We start from the raw sequence: 23,903 nt of genomic DNA on the forward strand, positions 1-23,903 counted from the left end.
AATGTTTTGGAAATGTTTTATTACAAAAAAAATAGACAGCCCAAATTAAGTAGTAAAAGGAAAAAGAACAATATCTGCAATTTTTGTTGTTGTTAAGCTCTACATAGAACAGAAAAAAAAAAAGCTGTTCAGTTTCATTAGACATGCATGTTTGAGCATCATTTGCAGGGGAACTTTTCAAGATGAACATATGGATTCTTCTGGATCGTTGGTCTGCCGCTGGGAGTTATACTCCACTCTCTCAAAGAGCAGAACCATCTCAAAGTGCGCCGTCTGAGGAAACATATCCACCGCCGTGGCTCGTACAGGCTGGAACGGTGTTCCATGAACTCTGTTGGAGGGTGCCCTGCACAGGCTATAGAGCATTTTGTTTAAAAATTAGCTGATAGTAAACATGGAGGATTTGGCTATATGAAAATGTTAAAAAACTCACTCAATGAAGTTATTCATGGCCGCCTTGGCATTGCACGCCACATAAATCAGCCTCTTAAGATTCTCCGCTCTCCTGATGGCAAGTATCACCTTGGAATCTGTAATTAAGACAGCACCCCCTTAAAAGTTAACCATCCCATTTTGACATTTTAAGTTTTCTAAACTTACGTAAGCCTGCTCTTGGTGGATCCACAATGGCCGTCAGGTTTGGCGACACGTGAGCATTGAGAATACTTGGGAACAAAACTTCAGCTTTCCCGCAGTGAAACTCAACATTGCTGAGCCCTTCAGTTGAAAACGATGAAAAGCAAGCATTTCTAACAAACAGCACTTGAAATTCACTTTTCATACACTCACCGTTGAGTTTCGCATTAACTCGAGCATCCTCCACTGCCTCCTGGCAAAGTTCAATTCCAATTACTTTCTTGACCCTCTGCCCAAAAAAAAAAAAACAACCACCAGTTATTTTTGTTTCTGGGCATCACATTTGTCACTCAGCAATTGTTTAGCAGTAGTCTGTATAATTGTACTGGCCTCTCAAATGATGAGCGCCACAAAGCTGCAGAGTCTACACAACTACACGGATGTCCCAGTCATTACCTTAGCCAGAGAAATGCCGATAGTTCCTGTCCCACAGCAAACATCAAGAACCGTGCTGTCCTGATCCAGTTGCGCCCATTCCCCAACAGTAGAGTACAGAACCTCTGCTCCTGCTGTATTTATCTACCAGGGTGCACAAAAGATAGAAGAAAATCAACATGAGCTTTTGAAACTGTTCTTGAGAAAGTGACCTCAAAGCGTCGACAGGAACACCAAGGATACTAAGTAATAGGCAGAAAGGTTTCTTACCTGGAAGAAAGAATGAGGAGATATTCTGAATTTCAAACCAAGAAGTTCCTCATGGATGCAGCAATCTCCTGCCACCAGCTCACAAGGCAAATCTTCCATGTTAGGAGATTTCCTTTGGCCGCAAAGAGAAATTTCATTTATTGATAAATATGTACCTGTCATCAAATCACAAACCTGCAACTTTAACATTAGATGCCTTTACAGCTTGCATAATAAACGAAGTACAAAGTAATTGTAGCGCAGTATCACGTGCCCTCTTGTCAAATTCTTACCGTTTTGCTATGTCTCCTCTCTTAAATGTTAAAGATCATGAAACATGTGAGCATCATAAATACCCAGAGTGAACATGATACGCAGTTTTAGAGTAGTGACTTTACTTGCGTATGTGTGTGTGTGTGTGTTCTACATCGCCTCACCTTTGGCCCTCTTTGACAAAATAGAGAGAGGTGATGCCGCTGTCTTTGCCCTCTCCCTCAGAAAAGTATTTCTTCATGGAGCTCTTTAATGCATCAAGTTCTGTTTCGTCAAGTTTCTAGTGAATTGTTGAACATGTGCAATTAGTCAGAAACAGAACCTCCAGGGAAACAGCAGTGAATTCATGTGAGTGCCTATCCTACGAACAAAACTCATTACCTGCGGGTTGAAGAATACTACAGCCATGGCTTGCTTGGTCCTGGTGGTCCGAACAGTCAGCTGCTTCCAGTGTCCTTCGTACGTTTCGGGACTGTACACGGTGTAAGGAGTTGACCTATGTCAACGGGTCACATTAGTATCACAAACGGAATCAAGCACAAAGCATAAAATGACAACATTACCACAACAATAATAACAAATATTTTAGTCAACAAAACCTATGAAACTTCTTCATATTGGATTATCTTTTATTCATTAGGATATTGTTATAGTCACAAAGCACGATTATTCTGAACAGTATTATTTGAGCTTAATTAATACATAGGAGTTTCACTTTTGAACACTTGAAATGAAACATTCTTTTCACACACCTGATGAATTTCTGAAAGTCGTGGACAACTTTCTTGGCCTGGGTTGAGACGTGGCACGCCTCCTGCGGCCCCACCACATCACAGGAGCCTCCTTTATATTTCCCCAGACGGAAGCCAACGGTCTTATCCTCCCCATCCGCGCCCACTGAGATGAGGAACTCGCACTTGTTTCTGTACTCTGTCTGTCGGCGTACACAAGGGTTAGACACCACTGTATTTGAATACAAAATATTTAAGATCAAACTTAGCCACAAAGGTATCCCCAAAGCAGAGTGAGACATTCCAATAAATGGTGCTTGGACTTAAACAATCTACAATAGTTTAGATATTAGACAGTGTGACTTACATTCTGCTGGGAAGTGCTATTGGAGGATGATGTGCAGTACGGGAGCCCCATTGGCCCCTCTAGACTAACTACATTGGTATTATATTATTAATTATAATAACTTAAGTTTCTGGAATGTTAAATACACCAGTATGTGGATGCATGAAAAGAAACTAATATAATAATTAAATATAATGAATATAATGATTTTGAAAATGTAACTGTCACCCCCCCCAAAAAAATCGAATGTAATAGGCATTACCACTTATTAATTCAAATGCAAAATTGTTGAATTGCAAAACATAAAATGTTTTAGTGGTTAAAAAGCAGATGGATTTGCATGTTTAATTTATATTCCACGAATGAAGCATTTATCAGCACACTGTTTTGACTACTAGTTGCACAGCATAGAACCTAATACAAAGAAAATTTAAGAGTTGAATTCCCCGTCAAACAAAGACTGCACCTGAGCTGAAAACACAATATGTCCATTACAGAAATTCCGCAACATATATTGTTCTGACACAAACCTGTGAAGGGGATGGATGAATTGCTTCCAGTGGACAGCACATTCTGTTGTGTTTTCCTTTGACATCAAAAAGCAAGGGCACCATGGCTTTGTTGGTGCTTGCAATTTCTCTAATGGGAAAACAACATAGTGGTCAGTTAATTTTTTTCCGAGGTTGCCATAGAAACAGATGACATGCCCTCACTTGGCCAGCCTCTGCAGAACCGCTACGGCATCTTGCTCCTTCGTCCTGAGCTGCTCCTCATAGGGAACATTCCACAGGGGAGTCACCGCATTGGCGATCTGGACGCTAAGCGGCTCCTCCTTCTCATCACCTTCTGCTCGCTTGGAAGGAGGCTGCCCTCCCAAACCTTCACCCTCCTCATTCTTCCTCTTCCTCTGAATGGGATCGGCTTTAGGCTTGGCCAGTCTGACGCTCAACACCTGGCCCTTCCAGTGCATGCCGTGCACCATCTTCATGGCTTTGTCACGCTCCTCCTCATTCTTAAAGGTGACAAACGCAAACGTCTGCTTGCCAAACAGCTTGATCTTGTGTGGGTTGAGGCCATGCTTGGCCAGAAACTTCTTCAGGTCATTGAAGCCAACGAACTTGGGCAGATTCCGGATCTCCACTTTGAAAATCTCGGACGTAAAAAGGTCTTCCTTGATGTAGCCGTATATGTTCTGCTCCGATGCCACCTCACCTTCTCCTGCAGTGCCAACGTTATCTGAGGAGTCAGTGGGGAGGTCAGCTGTGTCCCTCTCCTCCGGGGGGGCTTTTTCAGTCACAGGGTTGCTACTACAGTCTGCCATGATACTATTGCCGGGGGAAAAAGTATTTACTCGTTTTAAGAATAAGAAACACACAATAAACATAGTGAATATTCAAGCTGAAATGATGAATTGATCAACTACGAAATGATTCGCAAATTAATCAATAACCGTTTTTGATGATCGATTTATGAGACCTAGTTGAATTTAAAGTTGTCCAAATCCTGGTAACTCTGCTGACTCCCATTCAACACGAGTTTGAATGTGACATCTGAGCACAGCAACACCCCCACTCAAAATGATTTTATTTTGATTCAACTGATTTGTGCAGGTTATAGGTCACATTCATGATATTAAAAAGTTGTTTAATTCACCTTGTTTAGGTGTTAACTTTTGTCACGATCATCTGTCATTTACCTTTAGCGAGTAAACTATATTTCGAATGTAACTCAACACAAACATGGGGGTAAACATTTCATTTAAAAAAGACTTTTAATACATTAGCGTTGGAAAGCAACAGAGTTGGCTGTTCAAAACAGAATATCAGCAAAATTGGAGTGGTACCTTAAACCTTCTTGTGGTACGTCTCATCACACGGTAAAGATTCCGGTAGCCGACATGTTGTTGAAACCACGTGGCGTTGACCGGTGATGTGCATTCCAGTTATTTTAAGTGAACTGGATCTTTAGAATCAGTTCACTCAAAAGATTCGTTCAAAAGGATCGTTCAAGGAATCGAAGTGTTATAAAATCAAGATTACTCAAAGAGAAGCCTAATTTCCCCGTTGTTGCATAACGGCACATCCCTTCATGCAATAAAGTTAGCCGTTAGCTTGGAGAAAACGTGCATAAAAGAAGTGGTGTTTTAGTGAGTGGTTCTTTCTTTCCTTGGCAAATCGTAAATCTACATTCTGGTTTATGTAGTTCACGCCAGGAGACTCAACACGTTCACTGACTGATCCGTTGATGCACGGGAAGATAGTTCACCCAGTATCTCGTTCACGAACTGGAAAGTCAGGATTCGTTTCCTCACTCAGAGGCGTAGCTAAGCCGGCGCCCCGGTTCGGACTCCCTGCGCCCCGGTTAAAAAAAATCGAGCTTTTTCGATTCTTCATTTTCATGCCGTTTTTTTCTTTCGGTCTTGCGCGAATGTGCTTGCGCTGTTCTATGTGCGCGATGTTATCCATTCACCGTTTGCCTCCCCGACCCGGATGTTGTTTTAGCGATCAGCGAACGGCGTGGGTGATGCTAGATTTTTTTTCCTGTGGGCGTGCGCCCCTATTGGAAAAATTCCTGGCTACGCCTCTGTCCTCATCCGTTCTCGCGATGAACTAGAAATACAAATCACTCACTGACTCGTTCACTCACAGATCCGTTCAGTTGGTGAACGGGAAATGCAATTCACGACTCGTTCGTGAACGGGAAGACGTCAATTTCTTCAGTTTGTTTTACGGCGAGGTGGAACCAGCTTCAATGCGCATTACCGACACCTACTGGTTGAAGGCATACGAACTGAAAAAAGAACGAATCACTTTAGGAAATGATTCGTTCGCTCTCGTTCACTGAAAGGAGTCGTTCATTCAAACGGATCGTTCACTGACGAGTCAACACTAGCGTTGACTGTGAACTTTGAACTTTCTTAAAGTGGTACACGCATTTGCTACTTTCCGATGAGGTCTCTTTTTCTCATGTATTTCAAAAGTGGGGGGCCTGTTGAAACTATAATATTGTAATATATTACATATGTTATAATATTATTATTTCTATATAGGAACGGTAGGAATGTGAAAAAATGTTCAGACGGGCACAGTATTATTACACTCGACCATCTGAGTAACAGATGATGATGATGATGATGATGATGATGATGATGATGATTAATAAGACAAAACTTTTTTTTACATGGAAAACAGATTACATAACAATAAGATCCAATCAATACAAACTCACCAACGGTGTTGCTATAATTGACTGAAGAATATCTCATGTTTTGTTTCTTGGGAATGTGTAACTACAGAAAAAGTATTTCCTGGCCACCCGACGTACGTCGGATGGTGATGACGCAATGGGCAAATTCGGCGCGCGAAACCTGCAACAGGAAGTGAGAGGAGTTGAGGAAAAACGGCGGCCAGTTTGGGATTTGAATCTTCAAGTTAACTTCAAAATCTGAAAACATCTACAATATTATGGCTGACCCAAAGGTGAGGTCATGATTAGTCTGTCATCGAAAGGGTTCTGATTGATTTGAAATGAGAATTTGTGGAGTAAACCAATACTAATTGGCCGAAGTTGGAAAGGATTCTGCGACTCAAACTGCCGACAATGAGTTGGCGATGCTACCAAAGCTAATTGACGGAGTTCATGCTATACGTTACCCACATTTTAAAAAGAATAAGATATTATGCTCAACTTTTTCCGTGAGTGAGGGTTGACTTGACTTTCAAGCGTTTTTAAGGTGCTTTTCGTGAGAGCGCTCAAATGTGCAGCCAGTGAGCATGTCACCGCTAGCTGACAAATCTCATTACTAACGTGTTTGGATGCTAATGGCTACATCGATGTTAAATTATTCTTTGAATATTGACAAGCTTGCCAAAGTCCTTTGAGCTACATGTCGCACTTATGTACAACCAAGTGTTTGGGTTATGACGGTTGTATGAACTGGCCTTAGCAAGGTTTCCTTGCCATTGTCCGCAGGCACAACAGATGCTAGCTGCAATCAAGCTAATGTTAGCATGTATCAGCGTGTTTCTCACAATACCTGGCAGATTACGCAATCTCGATTATACGATTAGACTGGCTAAATAAATTCACGACATGCAATTTGCCGGTCAATGACTTTTATTATCACACGTTTCTAAAGCACATTGCTAGCATCGTCGCGCAAGGCCTCATTTCTAGACGAGCTAACTTTAGAGTAACTTATCCCTTACACATACTTTAAAAATAAATAAAGGAAATTAGTGTACCTTTCAAGGAACCCACTTGTTTTATATACTGTGTAAATGTCTACGTTTTGTAGTCAGTGGTTCGGGGTTGTTTTTTGGGGGGGGGGGGGGTTGTTAGTGCTGCTGGCCACTCCTTAGTTGATGGTTTTCTGTCCACCATGACTTGCCCGATATATGACTGATATAAACTTTTATTTTATTGATTAATTTTAAAAAATGAGCATCAAAGTCCAACTCTTACAACAGTTTCGCAGCAGGCGTCAGAAATAATAAATTCTTGTCTGTCACCATCAGGACCAAGAAGAGCATGAAACCACTGCAGAAATTCCAGAAGACACCAATCATGACCCTCAGTTTGAACCAATCGTGAACCTTCCTGAGCAGGAAGTGAAAACGTTAGAAGAAGATGAAGAGGAACTTTTCAAAATGTACGTAGCAATACTAGTCTGATCAGTCTTTCATGTGTTGCATTTTGTCATTATTGTGGATATCAATGGTTTTTTTTTTTTGTTGCAGGCGAGCTAAACTCTACCGGTTTGCCTCTGAAATTGATCCCCCTGAGTGGAAGGAGAGAGGCACTGGTGATGTCAAGCTGCTCAGACACAAAGACAAGGGCACAATCCGCCTTCTGATGAGGAGAGATCGTACTTTGAAGCTTTGTGCCAATCATCAGAGTGAGTCTAATGACTGTTTGGGCCTCATTTCATTGCATTTCATATCAGTAGCGAATTTGGAAAGTGCTTAAAACAAATTTGAGAAATGCTTAACTATGTTGCATTGTATGCTTTTGCAATCCTCGCACACGCAGTGACATCTATAGTGTCAACAACTCATCACATGTCAAAAAGTATATTGTCTGTTCAGATCAGAATGCATGATTTTACTGGAGTGGTGCAAGTGAAAAGAAATGGAAAAATATTTGGCTAATTAAAATGCAGCTATGTCACTATAGTCATTCATCCTGCTTCTAATCTATGTTCATGCGGTTCTCCTTGTGAATACCAGTTGTACCAATGATGGAGCTGAAGCCCAACGCTGGCAGCGACAGAGCCTGGGTGTGGAACACACTAGCAGATTATGCTGATGAAGAACCCAAACCCGAACTTCTGGCCATCCGGTTTTTAAATGCAGAAAGTAAGCCACACACAAATTTTTGTCCAAAACTGAATCTGCTTTTGGTCCAAATCCCCCTCTAGATGCGGAATTGCATTCTTTAGAAGTTCGTTTTTGTCAATGTAATGTGATTTGAATGAATTAATCCTATTCTCTCCGCAGATGCGCAGAAGTTCAAAGTGAAGTTTGATGAATGCAAAGGTGTGATCAAAAACAAAGATGGATCAGGTATATAAGCATTTTTCATTTCCTACGTTGTAGCAACTCACCAAGTGTTAATAGCACTAACATTAATATTTTTGTAATACAACGCCAATATTTTTTTTAACCAACACTCATGTTGAGTCAACAATTGTACTTTTTTCTGAGGCGGATGTGTGAACCGGGTTGAAGTTAGCTCTATTATCCATATTAACAGCAGACACACTCTGTTCTTTGCTGCTGACTCCAGCTCAGGACTTTTTATGTCTGCTACATGAACATGCAGAGTGGAGCACCCGACTGGATTGCGTCAAATCCTGTCTCACTTTGCTCTGCTACAACAAAATGATCACACCTGGTTGTAAAATAACCTTCCGCCAGCAGGCAAACGTTGTTGGAAATGATGAAGCCGGTGTGTGTACGCGTTTGAGACAAACTTGACTTTTTGTGACTCGTTTTCAACACAGACAAGGCTGATAGTGCAATCAAAGTGGTGGAGAAACTGGAAGAGCTGTCGGTAAAAGACAAGAACGAAGGTGAAAAAGACTGAGAAGAAGAGGAGACCAAGCAGGTGAAGGCTGAGGAAAAGAGTTGAGAAGCAAGAACTTTCTATACCGGTCTTCAATTGAACCGTTTTCCTCTTTTTCTACAATAGACTCTAAGTGAACTGAATTTGGACACTTGACATATTAGTTTTTTTAATGATCCATTTTGCCTCACAAGTCCTTAATACCACTTTGAACAAACAAGTAAAATAATCAAAGTATCAAAATGAAGCCACCTTTCTTCTGACCCCTTATCTTGGAATGCCACACTTTTCAATTATGCTCATCAACACTTTAATGTTACTTGTGACAAACTGTGAAGAGGCTTGTGATAGAGATGATTCCCACATTGGGGTATTTAGGATTTTTGGTTTTTTATTATTATTTTTGTGAGGAAGAGGATTATGTAGCCTGCTTGTTAGCAGCACAGGGTCAGGGACCAGGCATCATAGAAGAGCATTGTCTGTTACATCCCATGATGCATTTCAACGGGCTTTCTTGACCTGTCCATGCTTTTGCTGTTCCTGGCATCAAGTAAATACATTTTTTGTCAGTGGAGACATGTAGATGTTTTTTCTCCCCGCTCAGGCCCATTGTGACATTACATAAATGTGGGGCCAATCAGCTTAGGGTCACTGCAGTTTAGGGCCATCAGATGCACTTAGTCTAAATGTCATTTTGTTTCAAACATCTGAACGTTAGTAAGTCCAAAATCAACGGTTTGCCATAGCTGAAGTTTCTCATCAACAGGAATTCTCTCTGTAACATTCCCAGATTACTTCAGGCATGTGAAATCTGTCCCCAGCCATCCTTCCTGCTCACCTCTATTTCTTCTCACCAACCATTTCTGAACCTCAAAAATGCATCCAAGTGCCAGTGCATCTGTAAATACTTGTACATGGATGAAATGTTGCTTCTCATTTGCACTCAAAATGATTGGAAATGTTTCTTCCAGCTTTGAATAAAACACTGTCAACCACTTTTGCATCCACTTAAGCATTATTATAACAAGTGGGCTTGGCGTTCTCTGCTTATATTCCTTGCATTATAATTTTCCCCACTGTTTTTGTTTGTCTTGCCCAGAGAAAGAATGAACGCATTTTAAAGTATAATTTGCTCAAATGACATTTTATTGACATATCTGGTTTCTTCTTCACAAAAATAGGAACATCCATAGATAGTATTGGCTTTCATACGATGAACTCTGTATTTTAAGTCTATCAAAAGTAAATGAGCTCTGAGTGGATGGAATAAGGGTAATTGTTGACTTCTGGCAGTATTTTGGGAAGTGTACTAATGAGGTCCACTCTCTGAAATACAGTTGGGCCAATGGCAGTACGTACCGTATATAAGGGAAGGACACCGGTGTTGTGTATGCGCCAACTGGTTTGGAAGTTCGAATGAGTTCTTAAACTATTTTTAATGTTAGCACTCTGTTAACTCTCAATTCAACACAATTCAAATGAACATTTCACACAATGTGCTATATGTGGCATCACTGCACCTGGTGTGGCCTTACATCATTCTACTACAAGGCAACAATGGCTGAGTTTTAACATACCAAACATTTAAGTCTGTCATATTGAATCAAATTCAGTTAGCCCTAATTCCAAAGCATTTTTCTGTTTGATATCTTGCTGTACCAGACAGCTATTGTGTGTGTACATCACATTACTGGTCTACATATTTTCAAAAAGAAAACTGAAAAGACTTGACCGAACATCTCATGACAAATCTCGAGGAAGAGAACACTGATGATGTGCTAAACCAATGTGGACTTTGGCTGTCCAAGAACTGATATATATAGTGTATATCTAATATATATATATCTAATATATATATTAGATATACACTAAATATATATATTATATATGTATGATATACATGATATATCACATCACATTGTTTTATAATCTTGTGCTGGAATACCATTTTACATGGAGGTCTATGAGCCCTTTTGGCTGAATTGTATAATTGATCACATGGAAAAGTAATTGAGATATGTTGGCCATACAGTCTACAAAATTTACCAAACAATTATTCAAATGTTTATATTAAACTACTGGTTATAAAGAATTGGTCATAATTTAACTACCAGCGTACTGTACGTCTTCCATTCCTCTGATAAGCCAACACTGAACCAGACAACAAACATAACAAGTTTGTCAGTGAAATGTTGGGTTGTTAAACTCCTCAAGTATGAGGTAATCTGATGGTCCACAAGAAACCTTCACCTTCTAGAGTCCAAAGGAACATGAGCTAAGTATTTGTAACTCAGTCACAGCGGGAGACATTGTATCAAATTGAACCTTCTTGGTTAAAAAAAAGTAAAAATACATTGGATATGAAGCAAAGGTGCCAGGTGTACTTTAAGGGGCCTGGTATTTTGAAGCACCTTAAATTGTTGCCTTCTTCTCCAAGCAGGGAGGGTGTCAGTCTTTGAGGAGCAATAGTCTTACAATGATGTTCATGTTTGCTCCCCCCTGCCCCCTTCAGTGGCATTTTGTTCCAACTGAAGCACCAGCTGGAGCATAAACATGTACACAATATAGGACATTTAGACCCGGTCACATCACTACAGCTAAGAGAATACAATCTTTTGGTCCATTAAAATGACCAAAGTATGAAACGGGGGGGAAAAAGAAAACTCACCCATACAGAGGATCACTGATAATTGGAGTCAAACAAATGACAACCACACAGCAGCAGACAGATCCTGTGTTTGAACAATTAACATAACTGAGCTGCTTTACAAAGGATAAGAAAAACTAAACATGGTTCTTGTCACCGAAGGTGAATCCGGCGTGCTTGCTCACACCGAAATCTCATAGGTGGTGCCTCCCACCCCAGTCACCTTTTTGACGTTACCGTGACGATTGGGACTGCCTGTGACACCCTTGGCACTGGGGTGGCAATCCATCTGGCCATTAACTTTCATGGCCTCTCTGAATGGAAAGAAAAAAGCAACAGAATGGGGTTCAACTCAGAGATGCTACACAAGTCAAAGGTTATTGGTCTATGGAGAGTGAAGAATAAGAGATGAAGGGTTGGAAGAACATGCCTCAGTTGTCCAGATGGAATGGAAATGCAGAAGCAAGAGTGTTGCACATGAATATGTAAAGACATGCAAAAAGAAGAAGGAATGGAAAGTCGCAACTTTATTAATCTGACAGTCATTGAAGAATACAAAACTTTTTTCTAAGGCAGAAAATAATCCATTCATAGAACACATTGATGAATTTAGATGAAACTTAACCCCTTACCATTCGTGTTTTTGTGCTCGCTGAGCCTGCAGATTGTATCTTAAAATGAATGTTAAAATGTCCAGGAACTCAGTTTTGGAACGGCGTATTACATGACAAGGTGGCGCAAATCCCTCGCAAACTCCTCAACTTTCCAGGATTCGGTATGCCGGACAGCAATATAGAGTTTGCCGGGGAGTTTTGCGTCATCTTGTGGCTACTTGCCCGGTCATACAATACAATATTTTTAAAAAACGAGTTATTGGAGACTTGAATAATGCCTAATATTCTACGTCACAATTATATCTGCAGACTCAGCGAGCACTTAATTCGGACAGCTGGAAGCACATGAAACTGGAATGGTAAAGGGTTTCATGGATAAATAAACAGTAAGACAAAAACATTGTACACTTAATGCTACATGCTTGAAAGAGGTACAGACTAGAGCTCAGGAAGTCAATGGGGGCAGGAGGGGATAGTTGCGTAAGCCCAACCCCCCTTCCCTTCCTGGCTCAGGGCATGCATGCGGTACCAGAGGGCTAGGATTCATACCTTGCCCCCCCCAGGCGAGGTGAGTCCATCCTCTCCTGGACACTCATGTACGAGAGTTTCTGCTGGGAGTAGGATGGCGATCGGTGCATGGCAGGGGAGTGGGGGTGGGGGCGGTGGGCAGGGGAGCGATAAAAGCCCTCTGGGCCTGAGACCCTTCCAAGGTTGTTGTTGGTACTAATGTGATCTGTGTGTAAAGAGCTGGATGAAGTCCGAGGTGCTCGGCCCATAGTGGAGCCGGCCTGGCAGAGGACAGGGGTTCTCTGGCCGTAATTCAGCCCGACCCCCATTAGGTTGTCCCTGGAGCCTCCATAGGCCGGAGGTGTCGGCCCTCTGGAACCGGCACAGCGAGGGCCATCCGGATAGCAGGGGTTTGGTGGGAGGCCATACCCCCCGGGGCCCTCAAACACACCAGAGTCCTGGGCATAGATATGCGTCTGGGAATGCCCGTGTAACATGTGGCGCTTCTCTCTTGCCTCCATTTCCTTCCGCTCTTGGATGGAGGCCATGATTGTTTGGGAGAGGTTGTCGTAGCGCACTGGGGATGAGTCCCTGTCCCGAAGGTGAGGAGAGTGACGGCCCACCACCCTGGATGACAAAACTGGACTGTAGGTGGCGGTAACCTGTTGTCTCTGCATCTCAGGATCCCGCCTGTGGCACGTTTTAGTGGGCAGGTAGGGTGAGTGGAACCCTACTGGAGGCACACCGCGGTGGGCCAAGCACTCACTGGCGGTGGGTGGGGTGCTACTGGGGTTCAGCAGGCTGTCATAGGATAGACTTCCGTTACGGTTGGAGAGCGTGTTGGGAGAAAAGACGTTCTTATAAGGGGTTGAGGTGACCGTCTGAGGCTGCAGACCCACCAGCTGACCCTTCTCCAATCGTTGGTGAGCCTGCTTCAGGCTATGAGTCCGAGAGTTGAGCGGGTCATAGTCCAGCTGGAAAGGGGAGGACTTGAAAGTGCGGTGAAGGGGAGCATTAGTGTACTCTGGCAGATCTAAGTTTGGTTCAGATCGATAGTCGTGGCCACGAGCACCCTCTTCCAAGATGGCTGAGGAATTTTGGTCATCGGACATGACAATCTGATGAGAAAACACAAGGCATGACTAGTAGATGCATTTATTTGATGCCTTTATTTGTAGTTTGCCTTAATTTTACCTTGTCCCCTGCAGTATGATAGTGGACTTTCGGCATGGTGCCAAAGGACGGTCTGAATTTGTACATAGCTGGAGTGGACGGGTGGGTCTTACCAGACAGTGAGCTTTCTACAGATCGATAAACACAGAGAAAAGCAAGATTGTGAACATTACCAAGATTATATCAGCTGTTGACAAATGAATTACTCAGTACAATGCAGAGAGAGAGTGATACAGACAAAGTGATACAGAGAGAGAGAGAGAGAGAGAGAGAGAGAGAGAGAGAGAGAGAGAGAGAGAGAGAGAGAGAGAGAGAGAGAGAGAAAGAGAGAGAGAGAGAGAATTTGATTGTTGATGTGTTTGAACAAGAGATTGGCAGGCTGCTGCAGTACATAAAACTACCACCAGGTTGCAGTGTTGCTCCTTGGGGCAGGGCAAACTGTTCCCTCCCTGACATAATGCACCAAGACACGGGGTCTCTGGAGGGAACCCACCATGTGTTCGTGCGAGCATGTGTGCCAACACGAGATTAATGACGTTGATATTTCACAAGGTTTAAAAGCAACAAATCACAACTGCACAGGGACCGCTGCATAAACAACACAATGACCGCACAGAGCCAAAGAGGCTGGGATTTAAGGGACACTCCACAGATACTTGATGGAGGTATACCTGCACAATCTGTGATATGATCCAATACAAGAGCAACATTGAAAACATTATTTACCAAGATTGTAGTTTTTGCAGTGGTGTAAAGTCTAAATAGTAATTGACGAGTTGGACGGAGAATTGGGATGTGGGATTTTGGTGGTTCTTACCCTCACTGGAGGTCAGATGGTTTTTCAGCTGGTTGTACCTGTCAGCTTTCGGTGGCAATGGCGGCTGCGTTTCTTTTTCATCCAGGCCATCGAGGCTACATTTGGACTATGCGGACAAGAACAGAGTGTCAAGAACATCCTTGAGCAGGTGGCTGAACAACAGGTGTGATAGTGTGGATATTGGCGGGAGAAATTTATCTGTCTTGGTGGCGCAATCGCAGTCACAAGCATATCGGGCAGGCACATGCTGCAATTTAATCTCATGCGGCAATAAAAAGGGGGAAAAGCTGTAGATTGAGTATAAAACTCTCACCTTAGAGCTGATAATGGTGCCATGGATGCCATTGTCATTGACCTTGACGGCGATTTGCCTGTCTGAGAGGTCTGGTCGAATAAATGGAGGTTGAATTTTGAGGTGGGGCTTCTTTTGTGGGTCAAATATGTACCTGCATTGTAAAAGACAAAAAGCGTGATCCCTTTCATCGTCTACCATTTTAGAACACACACGTATGCATGCAACACACACACACACGCGGACATACACGCACGCGTACACACCCACGCATCTTACCTTGGCCCCTGAGGACTACACAAGACATACTCAACATTGCCACAACAACCTCTAGTGAAGGGATTTACTCCTCCACGAAACTTGCCCGTTACCTGAGGAACAAAAACCATTGTTTAGAGTTTTGACCATCATGTTTCAGCACAGACCGGTATTATGACAAACATCGACTGTTCCTTTTCTTTCTATTCCATTATTGTATTTGGGAGCCCTATTAATCCAATGTGTCCCCTCACTTGTTCATTTGTGGTTCGACCTCGCGCCACAAGCACCATGTGGAAACCCGTGAGACCCATGACAGGAATAAAGAAAAGCCCTGCGATACACATCACCACCAATCTGAGTGTTCAACGGTTAAGCAAAGCAAAAAATATTAGCTCACAAAACAACTGATCAAAAAGTGGTAAAGGGATTGTTAAAAGGATACGTGATGGTGGTGTGCAGAGCTCCCAGTTTCTCTTGGTGGTGGAGCACGAAAATGAGACCAAAGGTGAAAACTCCCATCATGTGGATGCTCAAAGAGAGGAGGAAGAGGAAGAAGTAGCGGTAATTTCTGCGTCCAATGCAGTTGTTGACCCAAGGACAGTGATGGTCAAAGTCCTAAGAATAAGAAAGACACGTTTTATTTCAAGGGGAAATCAACCCCAAAAAGTTCTTTACAATGATATGTTGCATGTGCCCATGGACTACTTTAAACACGGCAGTCTGATTAATATTGCATTTGTGGGATACGAGTTAAAAAGTAAAATTTATCTGTTTTTATCTAGGCATGTTGTTGGGCAGCCAAAGGGGTCCTTTTGCCATCTGTCACCCACACAATCACAGACTAGTATAAAGTGTTCTAATTATTTAAAAAGATGAATGGTAATAAAAAATTGCTAGCAATTTATCTATTTTTCAAAAGTGAAGGCAATTTGTAATTCTAGTATTGACACATCAAGTCCATGCACAATTTGTCTTTGTGGGCCACATAAAATGATGTGGTGGGCCGTATCTGGCCCCTGGGCTTTGATTTTGACACCCATGGTTTACACACTAGTCGTTTAGCTTCATATGGTCCTAATATCGTCCATTTCAAATACTACTTGAAAATGTATTTATCACAAAAAACAAGAAGAGGTCCATGACCAAACCGCGTAGGACAGAAAGTCGCGTAGGATCAAAGCGAGGAAAATCGAGATTTAGGTGTAGTTCTACAAATAATGTGAAGAAAAGTAAAGAGTGACACTAAACACTATTCTAGCCTAATACATGCATTTGGCATTGATACATTTTTGTGTTAAGATTCTTATAAAAATTGCACTTGAACCACACTAATTGCATAAAGTTAATGAATAGCTTTCAAAACAATTAAATGGCAGGATCATTTTCCAGCACACACTGTTCGGAGGTGCGGTGGTTAGGACTTCCACAGCGTACTACAATTGAGAGCCTTGCTGTGGTTAAATATGTATTCATATTCTCAAACACATTTCTCGACACCCACCTCCACGCAATTGTCACAGACACTGCAGTGTGAGCAGCGAGGTGGTCTGTAGAAGTGACAGGTGGCACACCACTTCATCCGAACCTGAATGCCCTTGATCTCCACATTCTTGTAGAGAGGTGCCCGGAAATCATCGTCTTTGTCTTCATCCTCGTCCGCTGTGCATACACGAACAAAGTCAGGCAAGGGATTTTGGAGCGCTTTTTAGGTTATTAAAAAAAAACAGCAGTCATTATTGTTACAGTTAAACAAAAACACAACCTCTAATGTGCTTTTTAGGCTAATTGTCACACATAGACAATTATTCAAACAACAAAATAATATTTATAGTAGCAGCTGTTTGTAATATTTTTCAAAAAAGGAAAATTTCTCCCTTCCAGCCCCTGTATTATATTTATAGTCATGAACATGGACTCTGCTGCACAGCATAAATTCATAGAGCTACAACCTTTCCCAATAACTCTATCTGAGGATTAAGTTTGCTGGTGGAAAAAAAAAAAAATCAAACCATTGAGTATACATAAAGCAAATGCAGCAAACTCAGTGAAATGGCATTTGGCATCTATCTGCTGCACATCATAAATTGCTTGGGGAGTTGGAGGATAGTATGTGGCATGTACCATAGAAATACAAGCATGAAACTAACTACGTATGCCACGGTGACGGCTTGCCATCACCAAAGTGGCAATTCCCTTAGTCACTGTGTCAAATATCTCAACAGAACAAATGGCTAACGATAAAATAAATTAACATCAGCTTTGTAGTTCTGAATTCAAAAAGCTGAATGACTTCAGCGATTCTCTCCGCAAACACAAGTTCTTACAAAAAATGATTTCAGCGGCTTGTTTGACAGCAGTGTTTTTGTAAACCAAAAGATCCACAGTGATTCTTATGTTCTTGGAAAATAATCAGTCTTGCGTAAAGCTTATTGCTTAACATTTTGTCAAATTTCCTCTGTAAAAAATAGAAGGAACCGTTGCAGAGGGCTGCACACAAACCTCTGGGGTAGACACCAGGGTCCATGAAGGTCGCCATGCTGAAGTTGGCCAAGACAAAGAGGAAGACAAAGCCATTGTAGAGAGGGACGATAGGTGAAATCACCTTGGTCAACCAGGGGCACCTGAAGGAACAAATAAAGCTCAATTTCTTGGTTTCTATGTGTTGTGTTTTCATCTCTGCGTAGCCTGCAATCTTAAGTGAGCCTTTGTTCTTGTTTAAAAAAAACAAATCAATAACCATCACAGGTAACATGATTCCTGGGAGCAAAGTAGTACAGGGTGATGTGGTTTGATTTCACAAAAACAAGCATGATACAGCAGTGACAAAAAAAGACAGAAATTTTTATTTCCTTGTTAATATTTACATTACATCATTTCCACAGTGCGGATCAATTAGTCCTTTAATGCTTCTGCTGCCTTTTCACCATATACAGCCCGGCCCGAGCCATGATTACAATTTGCATGAGCACGGACGTTTTCTTTTGGCCGCAGGCCGCCCCTCAGTCATTCAAGCAATGTTATTCGTGTGAGTTCCGCCCATGATCAAAATAGGTCAAAACTCAAATCAAAAGATGATGGATGGACACAGAGTGAGAAAAGAATCACACTTGCTTCATGCTTCTTGGCTTTGAGACTGAATGTTTTGGCTTGGTTGTATTTTCAGGTACCCTCGCTGAATGATACACGCATTGATGCTGGACCTGATTTGAATTGACTTGATTCTTATGGGAAAGGGAATAAAGTCAACCACATGTATTACCTGAGTAACTGATGGAATAGGCGATGGGTTAATCGATTCAGTCGATTTCTAAAAGATTACCATTTACACAGTGAAAAATGTTACAAGTGAGCAAGATAGAAAAGCAATTTTTCTGGCAGCTAAAAATTCAGGATTTGTGTCTTCAGACGAGCCAGAAGCGAGATGAGAAAATTAAGTGCAACTGCCAGAATCTATTTTGAATTCAGCCCGCAGACAGCGTAGCGACTGAGAAAATAGTTGACATAACAGTTATTGGTTAATTGGTTTGCAGGTATAAGTAACTATAGAGAACATTGAACATTATTTATGTTGGAGAATTGTCTGCAGTAATCAAAATGTTTATAAAAATAGGATGAAGCGGATATGATTAGCATTGAAATTGCCTCGATGGCAAAAGAGGAGCATATAAACAACACTGATGCAAAAGAATATAAAAGAAGCTCAGAAAAAACATATTGCATCCCTGGCTTTTGAAGAGGGCAAGAGGAAAGGCAGACAAAAGTACTTAGGATTAAAGAAGTCTAATCGGCATCTTGGTTCTCATGCTGGCAGAGTGATACATTTCCTCTGTGTGAAAAACAGTCAGATATGATATATCGATATGAGCCAGCAAATTATAAGAAAGCTGGATTTACTCAATATAAATGACCCTTTGATTATACCCATTTGTTTAGAAAGGAAGCAATTTGTGAAAGATTTAATGTACCTATGACATCTTCAGAATGTTCAGAAATATTCAGTCAGGATAGAACCTAGTGTATGTACACTTGTAACACTACTAAAAGCATTTTTCATTTCTGCCAACTAAAATGAAGACTTGACAGAACAATGACACAAGAGAACTGAGAAGGCAAGTTTGGAGCAGCAAGGTTCACTGTACGTATTTCCATCTGACGTTGGCTCACTGCTAATCTGCTTTCTTGTAATTGCATTAGAGGTTTGTTTAGAATGAAATGCAGTGCTTTGCTCCTTCATGCTACCATTTCACATTTCAATGACCTGATTTATCAGCGAACTCACCCCCCAAAATGTTCTTTATAATAATATATTCAAGTCTCAAGTCACAACCAATCACAATTCAGCTTCAGAAAAGTCTTGTGAAGAAAAGGGGTTTGGACCAGTCAAAGGTTTATGTAAAAGTATACAAACTGCGTAATGTTTTAGATATGTGCTTTGACTCTTAACTTGAAGGGAGGCAGGGCAATAGATTTTGTTTGATTTTGCCAAAGTGGATTTAGAACTGATAAGCAAAAGCTCAGTTTGAGACTGAACCAAGTTTTGGTAAGGGAAGATGGTGGAAGAGAATTAGTGCTAAACAATTATGAACTAATTTCGATTTGTTTTCTTTCAATATTGCAATCATCATTTAATATCCAATTATTTTTTTCAAGGTTCCGTCTATCACATACATTAGGTTTTGAGGAGATATGTAGGTGGTTGTAATTCCCCCAATGGAAGCAATGCCTGGGAAATCCTCTGAGGATGACTTAGTGGGAGATGATAAATGGCAAAGAGGAGAGGGCCAAGAACGTGGCATAGTCTGAGCTCACCTGACATATGGGTGGATAGATGGATGGATGGATGGATGGATGGATGGATGGATGGATGGATGGATGGATGGATGGATGGATGGATGGATGGATGGATGGATGGAGGGATGGATGGATGGAGGGATGGATGGATGGATGGATGGATTTAGTCTGTCTGTAGACAGCAGTGCTGGACACCACAATATTAGTACATGGTGTGTCCAGGAAATGTCTGTACTAATTTTGAAGCCATTATTAAGTGACACACTCGTTAAATATTGTGAATTGCAAAACTGTGATTCAAGGGTAGCTGGAAATGATGCTGATGATCATCTGACTTTCATCACTCAGGAACAAAACACGAGCCAAAGTCCCTGATGTCAGAGTGTGAAATCTGAGTTAGCACTATGGGAGTCGACGGGACATATTTTAAACGTTCCATAATTAATGCAAGTAATCCCATTTGAGGGAACAATGGGTGTGTGCTTGTAAATGCTTGTGTCAAGGTACCTCTAACATCCATGTTTGTGTAGCATGAGAAACATACTATTCTCTTCCAATTCAATCATTTCAAACAAGAGGACACATCTTCATTGCTGCCAAACTCAGTTCAGAGCACAGCCATGGGTCAACCGGAATGAATGAGGCTCATAAGCCAAGAACTAAAGGCTTTACTCGAGGTGTACAGCTACTATGTTCTGGTATCTTGACCACAGTAGTAAGGTCACTGAACACTGCTAAAGTGCAGCTGGTGCCGGAATCTGTGTGTAAATGTAAAGCTCTCCCAGCCAGAAATATGTAACCGTGTGAAACCCAAGCTGGGTATTACATTTGAGAAGCCGGATTGTGACTAGGTGCATAAGCGGTGCTCAGACTGGGCCACTCAGGGAAGTAAATCCGACAGAAGTTGTCTTGTGTCACATTCCTAAACCTCTCTTTCAACAGAACCTGCAAGTGGGGCCATTGCCAAGACAGGGGAAGCCCCCAAGGCTCTTTCATAAATTGTTTTGCAGAGTGTGCCACAAAGATAAGGGATTGGATTCAATAGCTTTTGCATACATAAGGCACCCAGAAAAATATATAGCCTCCAGTAAATGTCATAAATATTAAGTTATAAAACGACTGTTGCAATGACTACCACAACCCCCCACAGTATTGTTACACAAAAACAATCAATAAAATAAAAAATCTTTTTATAAAGATCCATGTTTAAATAGACTTGAAAATAACTGGCAAACAACGTATGAAAGGTCAGTCGTTGGTGACGTTCCTTCACAAAGAAACACTACTTTTGATACTTTCTTTTGTCCACAGTTACTATAGTAACCGTCCTTCGCAGCTTTCAGTGTCTGACGAGGTTTCAAACAGGGTATATATATATACTTGTATTGTTAATATTGTACTGCAAATACAGTAGTAAATTAAAGATGGCAATACTCCTCACTAAAATGTACATTTCTCTGCCTTTTGATTGTTTATAAAGACATAAAGTACATAATGTATGCACCTTTTCAACTTTATTCAACAGGATACGTGTTTAGTGGTTTTAAGCAGTAAAAAGTTAATATTTTGTGAAGTAGATAACATTAGTTTTCATGTACAATTAACACCTTTAAGAACATTTTGCCACTTACTGTCGACTTGGCTTTAGGTAACAAGCAATCACAACCCATGTGAAAATTGCAAGCTATGCCATCATTGCTTGAGCACATTTTCAGTTGAATGCAAAATGTTTAAATAATCACCATAATATTTACTTTTAAATGGGTAAATAAGTTTCCCTTTGGATTCATTTGACATTATACACAGGCTTAAATTTTACAGTCCTAAACCTTAATGAAATGGAGACAACAAAACTATTTTTTCAAAACTCGAGTTAAACGAGTTTCACCATTAGATGTTACAAATGGTTGAACACATCAATTTTAATCTCATTGACTACATTTATCATCAAATGTCATGACATTAATTCTTCGCCAGGACTTGACAAGTAAGAACCCATCGACATAGTCCGTATCGACAGAAGATGGGAAGAGTAACTGACTGAGGTTGTTGACCTTTATTGGACGAGCCTAAATGAACAATGACCAACCACCATGTAGTCCAAACCTCTTCAACTCAGTGCAAGACTGTTTTGGCTGTTATCTGCTAGTGCCATCTGCACACGCTTCAATCCCAACCAGTGAGGTCAGTCCGATTCGTTCCGCACCTCCTACGGGAAGCCGAGATTGAGCGGGACTGAATAAACATGGCGCAAACACACGCGCTCCAGAGAACAGAGCAATCCTCTCAGCCTGCAGCTGACACTATGTTGACGGGTTTTTATAAGGCTGAGCGTGTTGTTTGTAAAAGCTGACGATCACCGATGTGACTTGCGTTAAATATAAATGGGACAAATAGGAGTTCTCTCAACAAACTTGTCGAGTAAAAGAGCCATACTTGTTCTTCCTTGTCACACTAGTATAAGATTAGACTGTATTATAAATGACATTGGGCACAAATATGTGCTGCTTGGTGAGCAATGCTGGCACTATAACGGAGCAGCTGCTTGCCTTACGTTCACAATGTTTTTTTTTTTACTGAAATAACAATCAGCCAAGCAAAAAAAAAAAAAAAAAAGCAAATCATTTAATTGCACAGCTCCCTTCTTTTTTTTACCACTGCTATCAACCCTGATATATTTGAACATTTTTGCTGCTGCTCGACTAATCAGCTTAATGAACAATTCGTCAATCAGTTTAAAGCACTAGGCCAAATCCTGTGTGGGGCAGGTTGGCCGAAAAACAAACATGCACGTGCCCCCCCACCACCACACCAAAACCGCATATCGCGACTCGTGATATTGGGGGTTTACTAAACACTAAACTTTTATTGTCATTGAATTTGTCTTGGTTAAAACTGCAAAGTGCAAAGAATTATAGACTTGGTCGTAACTGGCTGCAGCAACAGGAAAAGTTCTTTAATATGTCAACCTGAATTTATCAAATGCAAATATTCTTCCAACCATTTAGCCACATCTTTCGTCATACGTCATATTTCATCCATGCCGAGAGTGGAACCTCCAAAGTTGAATGTTTCCGAAGTCATATAATTTGGGGTTTAACCAAAATATGTGAAAAAAAAGGTCTCGCACAAACTTTGAGGTCAGAAATATCATGAGATTTTAACACATTTTATGAAACTTCAGCTCTGTCAGCGAAAGGCCAAAGAAATGAACTACACAAATGCTTCACTTATTTCTGGACTTGTATGAGAGTTAAGAATAAAAAAGTCATTATTTCCATGTTCACTATCAAAAGTTTCATTTTGAATTCAAATTTTGCTGTACTTTTTTCTGTCTTATCATAGTGGTAGTTGATTTATTACTTGTCCCGTGAATAAATACTTTGTGATGACAACAGTTTGCATCAGGAATTGATTATTTCGATACTTGATTTATAAATAATAAAAGTAATTACTGAAGCAGACGACCAGCATCGGGGAATGCAGTTGTTGTTTTTTTTCGCAATTTACACTCATATTTTTTTCTACAAGAATAGTTGGTGAAGTTTTTGCAAGCATTACGTTAAAGCAGGGGTGGGCAAACTACGGCCCGCGGGCCACATCCGGCCCACGGGACCGTTTAATCCGGCCCGCCAACCCTGAACAAATTGTATTATTAAACCTTTTTTTTTTGGCCATTTTGCCTGCAATGACTGCGTTTTTCCAGTAGATGGCGAAGCGCTCGCCTGCGCATTTACTACCGGAAGCCGTGTCAGAAAGCTCGGTGCACACTCACAAGTGCGTGTACGTACTCAGTAGTACGGACTTGGCGCACTCTCGCTCTATTCGTATCAGTCCCGAATTTAGAGCGTGGGCTTTGACGACAGCATTCTTATAATCCGCGCGCTGAGCTTTCAGATGCAGTTTTGCGCTACAGCCACCCACAAACCTTCCCCTGGAATCCTTCCATTAAAATGAGTGGCCCGAAAAAAAGAAGTGAGTGCCGAATGTTAAAAAAGAGTGGCCAATTTGGCTCGACGTACGCGACGTGACGTTCAGCCACATCAACATCAACCCGTCACAGATCAAGGTAAACGGACCAACACCTCGGATCTCGCCTAAGAATTGCCACAACAAATTTTACTC

General features: G+C 41.3%; 3 protein-coding genes and 1 non-coding gene across 8 annotated transcripts in view; 2 read left to right on the top strand and 2 right to left on the bottom strand.

Annotated features, from left to right (window-relative positions):
* On the bottom strand, positions 1-5,963 carry trmt2a (tRNA methyltransferase 2 homolog A). 4 transcript variants are annotated; one of them, XM_061278059.1, is made up of 12 exons: positions 5,839-5,963; positions 3,324-3,846; positions 3,141-3,249; positions 2,286-2,467; positions 1,915-2,029; positions 1,698-1,813; positions 1,282-1,393; positions 1,033-1,155; positions 790-865; positions 601-717; positions 434-530; positions 1-355 (listed from the first exon to the last, which is right to left on the bottom strand). In XM_061278059.1, the coding sequence occupies exons 1-12, from the start codon at positions 5,873-5,875 to the stop codon at positions 178-180; spliced, it is 1,785 nt and encodes a 594-aa protein (XP_061134043.1). In that variant the 5' UTR covers positions 5,876-5,963; the 3' UTR covers positions 1-177. The 4 variants fall into 4 exon arrangements, with proteins under 4 accessions (XP_061134043.1, XP_061134041.1, XP_061134040.1 ...); XM_061278057.1 differs by having other exon boundaries at positions 3,324-3,935; positions 5,839-5,951; XM_061278056.1 differs by lacking the exon at positions 5,839-5,963 and adding an exon at positions 4,454-4,602 and having other exon boundaries at positions 3,324-3,935.
* On the top strand, positions 5,930-9,671 carry ranbp1 (RAN binding protein 1). 2 transcript variants are annotated; one of them, XM_061278065.1, is made up of 7 exons: positions 5,930-6,089; positions 7,128-7,261; positions 7,350-7,507; positions 7,839-7,967; positions 8,109-8,174; positions 8,615-8,718; positions 9,467-9,671. In XM_061278065.1, exons 1-6 carry the CDS (start codon positions 6,075-6,077, stop codon positions 8,695-8,697), a joined length of 585 nt encoding a protein of 194 aa, XP_061134049.1. In that variant the 5' UTR covers positions 5,930-6,074; the 3' UTR covers positions 8,698-8,718; positions 9,467-9,671. The 2 variants fall into 2 exon arrangements, with proteins under 2 accessions (XP_061134049.1, XP_061134048.1); XM_061278064.1 differs by having other exon boundaries at positions 8,615-9,671.
* LOC133154874 (small nucleolar RNA SNORA77) lies at positions 8,364-8,492 on the top strand. Its single transcript, XR_009714555.1, has one exon. It is a non-coding gene; the product is annotated as a small nucleolar RNA SNORA77 (small nucleolar RNA).
* Positions 9,277-23,903, bottom strand: part of zdhhc8b (zinc finger DHHC-type palmitoyltransferase 8b) — a 36,727-nt gene continuing 22,100 nt past the window's right edge. Inside the window, exons 2-11 of the mRNA XM_061278053.1 lie at positions 17,487-17,608; positions 16,489-16,646; positions 15,430-15,602; positions 15,239-15,341; positions 15,006-15,097; positions 14,748-14,880; positions 14,435-14,540; positions 13,639-13,745; positions 12,487-13,562; positions 9,277-11,637 (exon numbers count right to left, since the gene is read on the bottom strand). Coding sequence (XP_061134037.1) covers positions 11,505-11,637; positions 12,487-13,562; positions 13,639-13,745; positions 14,435-14,540; positions 14,748-14,880; positions 15,006-15,097; positions 15,239-15,341; positions 15,430-15,602; positions 16,489-16,646; positions 17,487-17,608 — 2,203 coding nt within the window. The 3' untranslated portion in view covers positions 9,277-11,504. The remainder of the gene's footprint in view (positions 11,638-12,486; positions 13,563-13,638; positions 13,746-14,434; positions 14,541-14,747; positions 14,881-15,005; positions 15,098-15,238; positions 15,342-15,429; positions 15,603-16,488; positions 16,647-17,486; positions 17,609-23,903) is intronic.

Source organism: Syngnathus typhle, linkage group LG5, assembly GCF_033458585.1.
Source record: "Syngnathus typhle isolate RoL2023-S1 ecotype Sweden linkage group LG5, RoL_Styp_1.0, whole genome shotgun sequence".
Classification (NCBI taxonomy): domain Eukaryota; kingdom Metazoa; phylum Chordata; class Actinopteri; order Syngnathiformes; family Syngnathidae; genus Syngnathus; species Syngnathus typhle.

What these genes read in the sequence shown, in the direction of transcription:
- trmt2a (XM_061278057.1), bottom strand. Translation starts at nt 3,931, where the DNA reads ATGGCAGACTGTAGTAGCAACCCTGTGACTGAAAAAGCCCCCCCGGAG. An exon ending in GTTCTGCAGAGGCTGGCCAA is followed by an intron (nt 3,250 to 3,323) that starts GTGAGGGCATGT and finishes TTTTCCCATTAG; the next exon opens with AGAAATTGCAAGCACCAACA. An exon ending in AGTTAATGCGAAACTCAACG is followed by an intron (nt 718 to 789) that starts GTGAGTGTATGA and finishes TTTCAACTGAAG; the next exon opens with GGCTCAGCAATGTTGAGTTT.
- ranbp1 (XM_061278064.1), top strand. An exon ending in GCTTTGTGCCAATCATCAGA is followed by an intron (nt 7,508 to 7,838) that starts GTGAGTCTAATG and finishes TGTGAATACCAG; the next exon opens with TTGTACCAATGATGGAGCTG. An exon ending in CAAAAACAAAGATGGATCAG is followed by an intron (nt 8,175 to 8,614) that starts GTATATAAGCAT and finishes TTTTCAACACAG; the next exon opens with ACAAGGCTGATAGTGCAATC.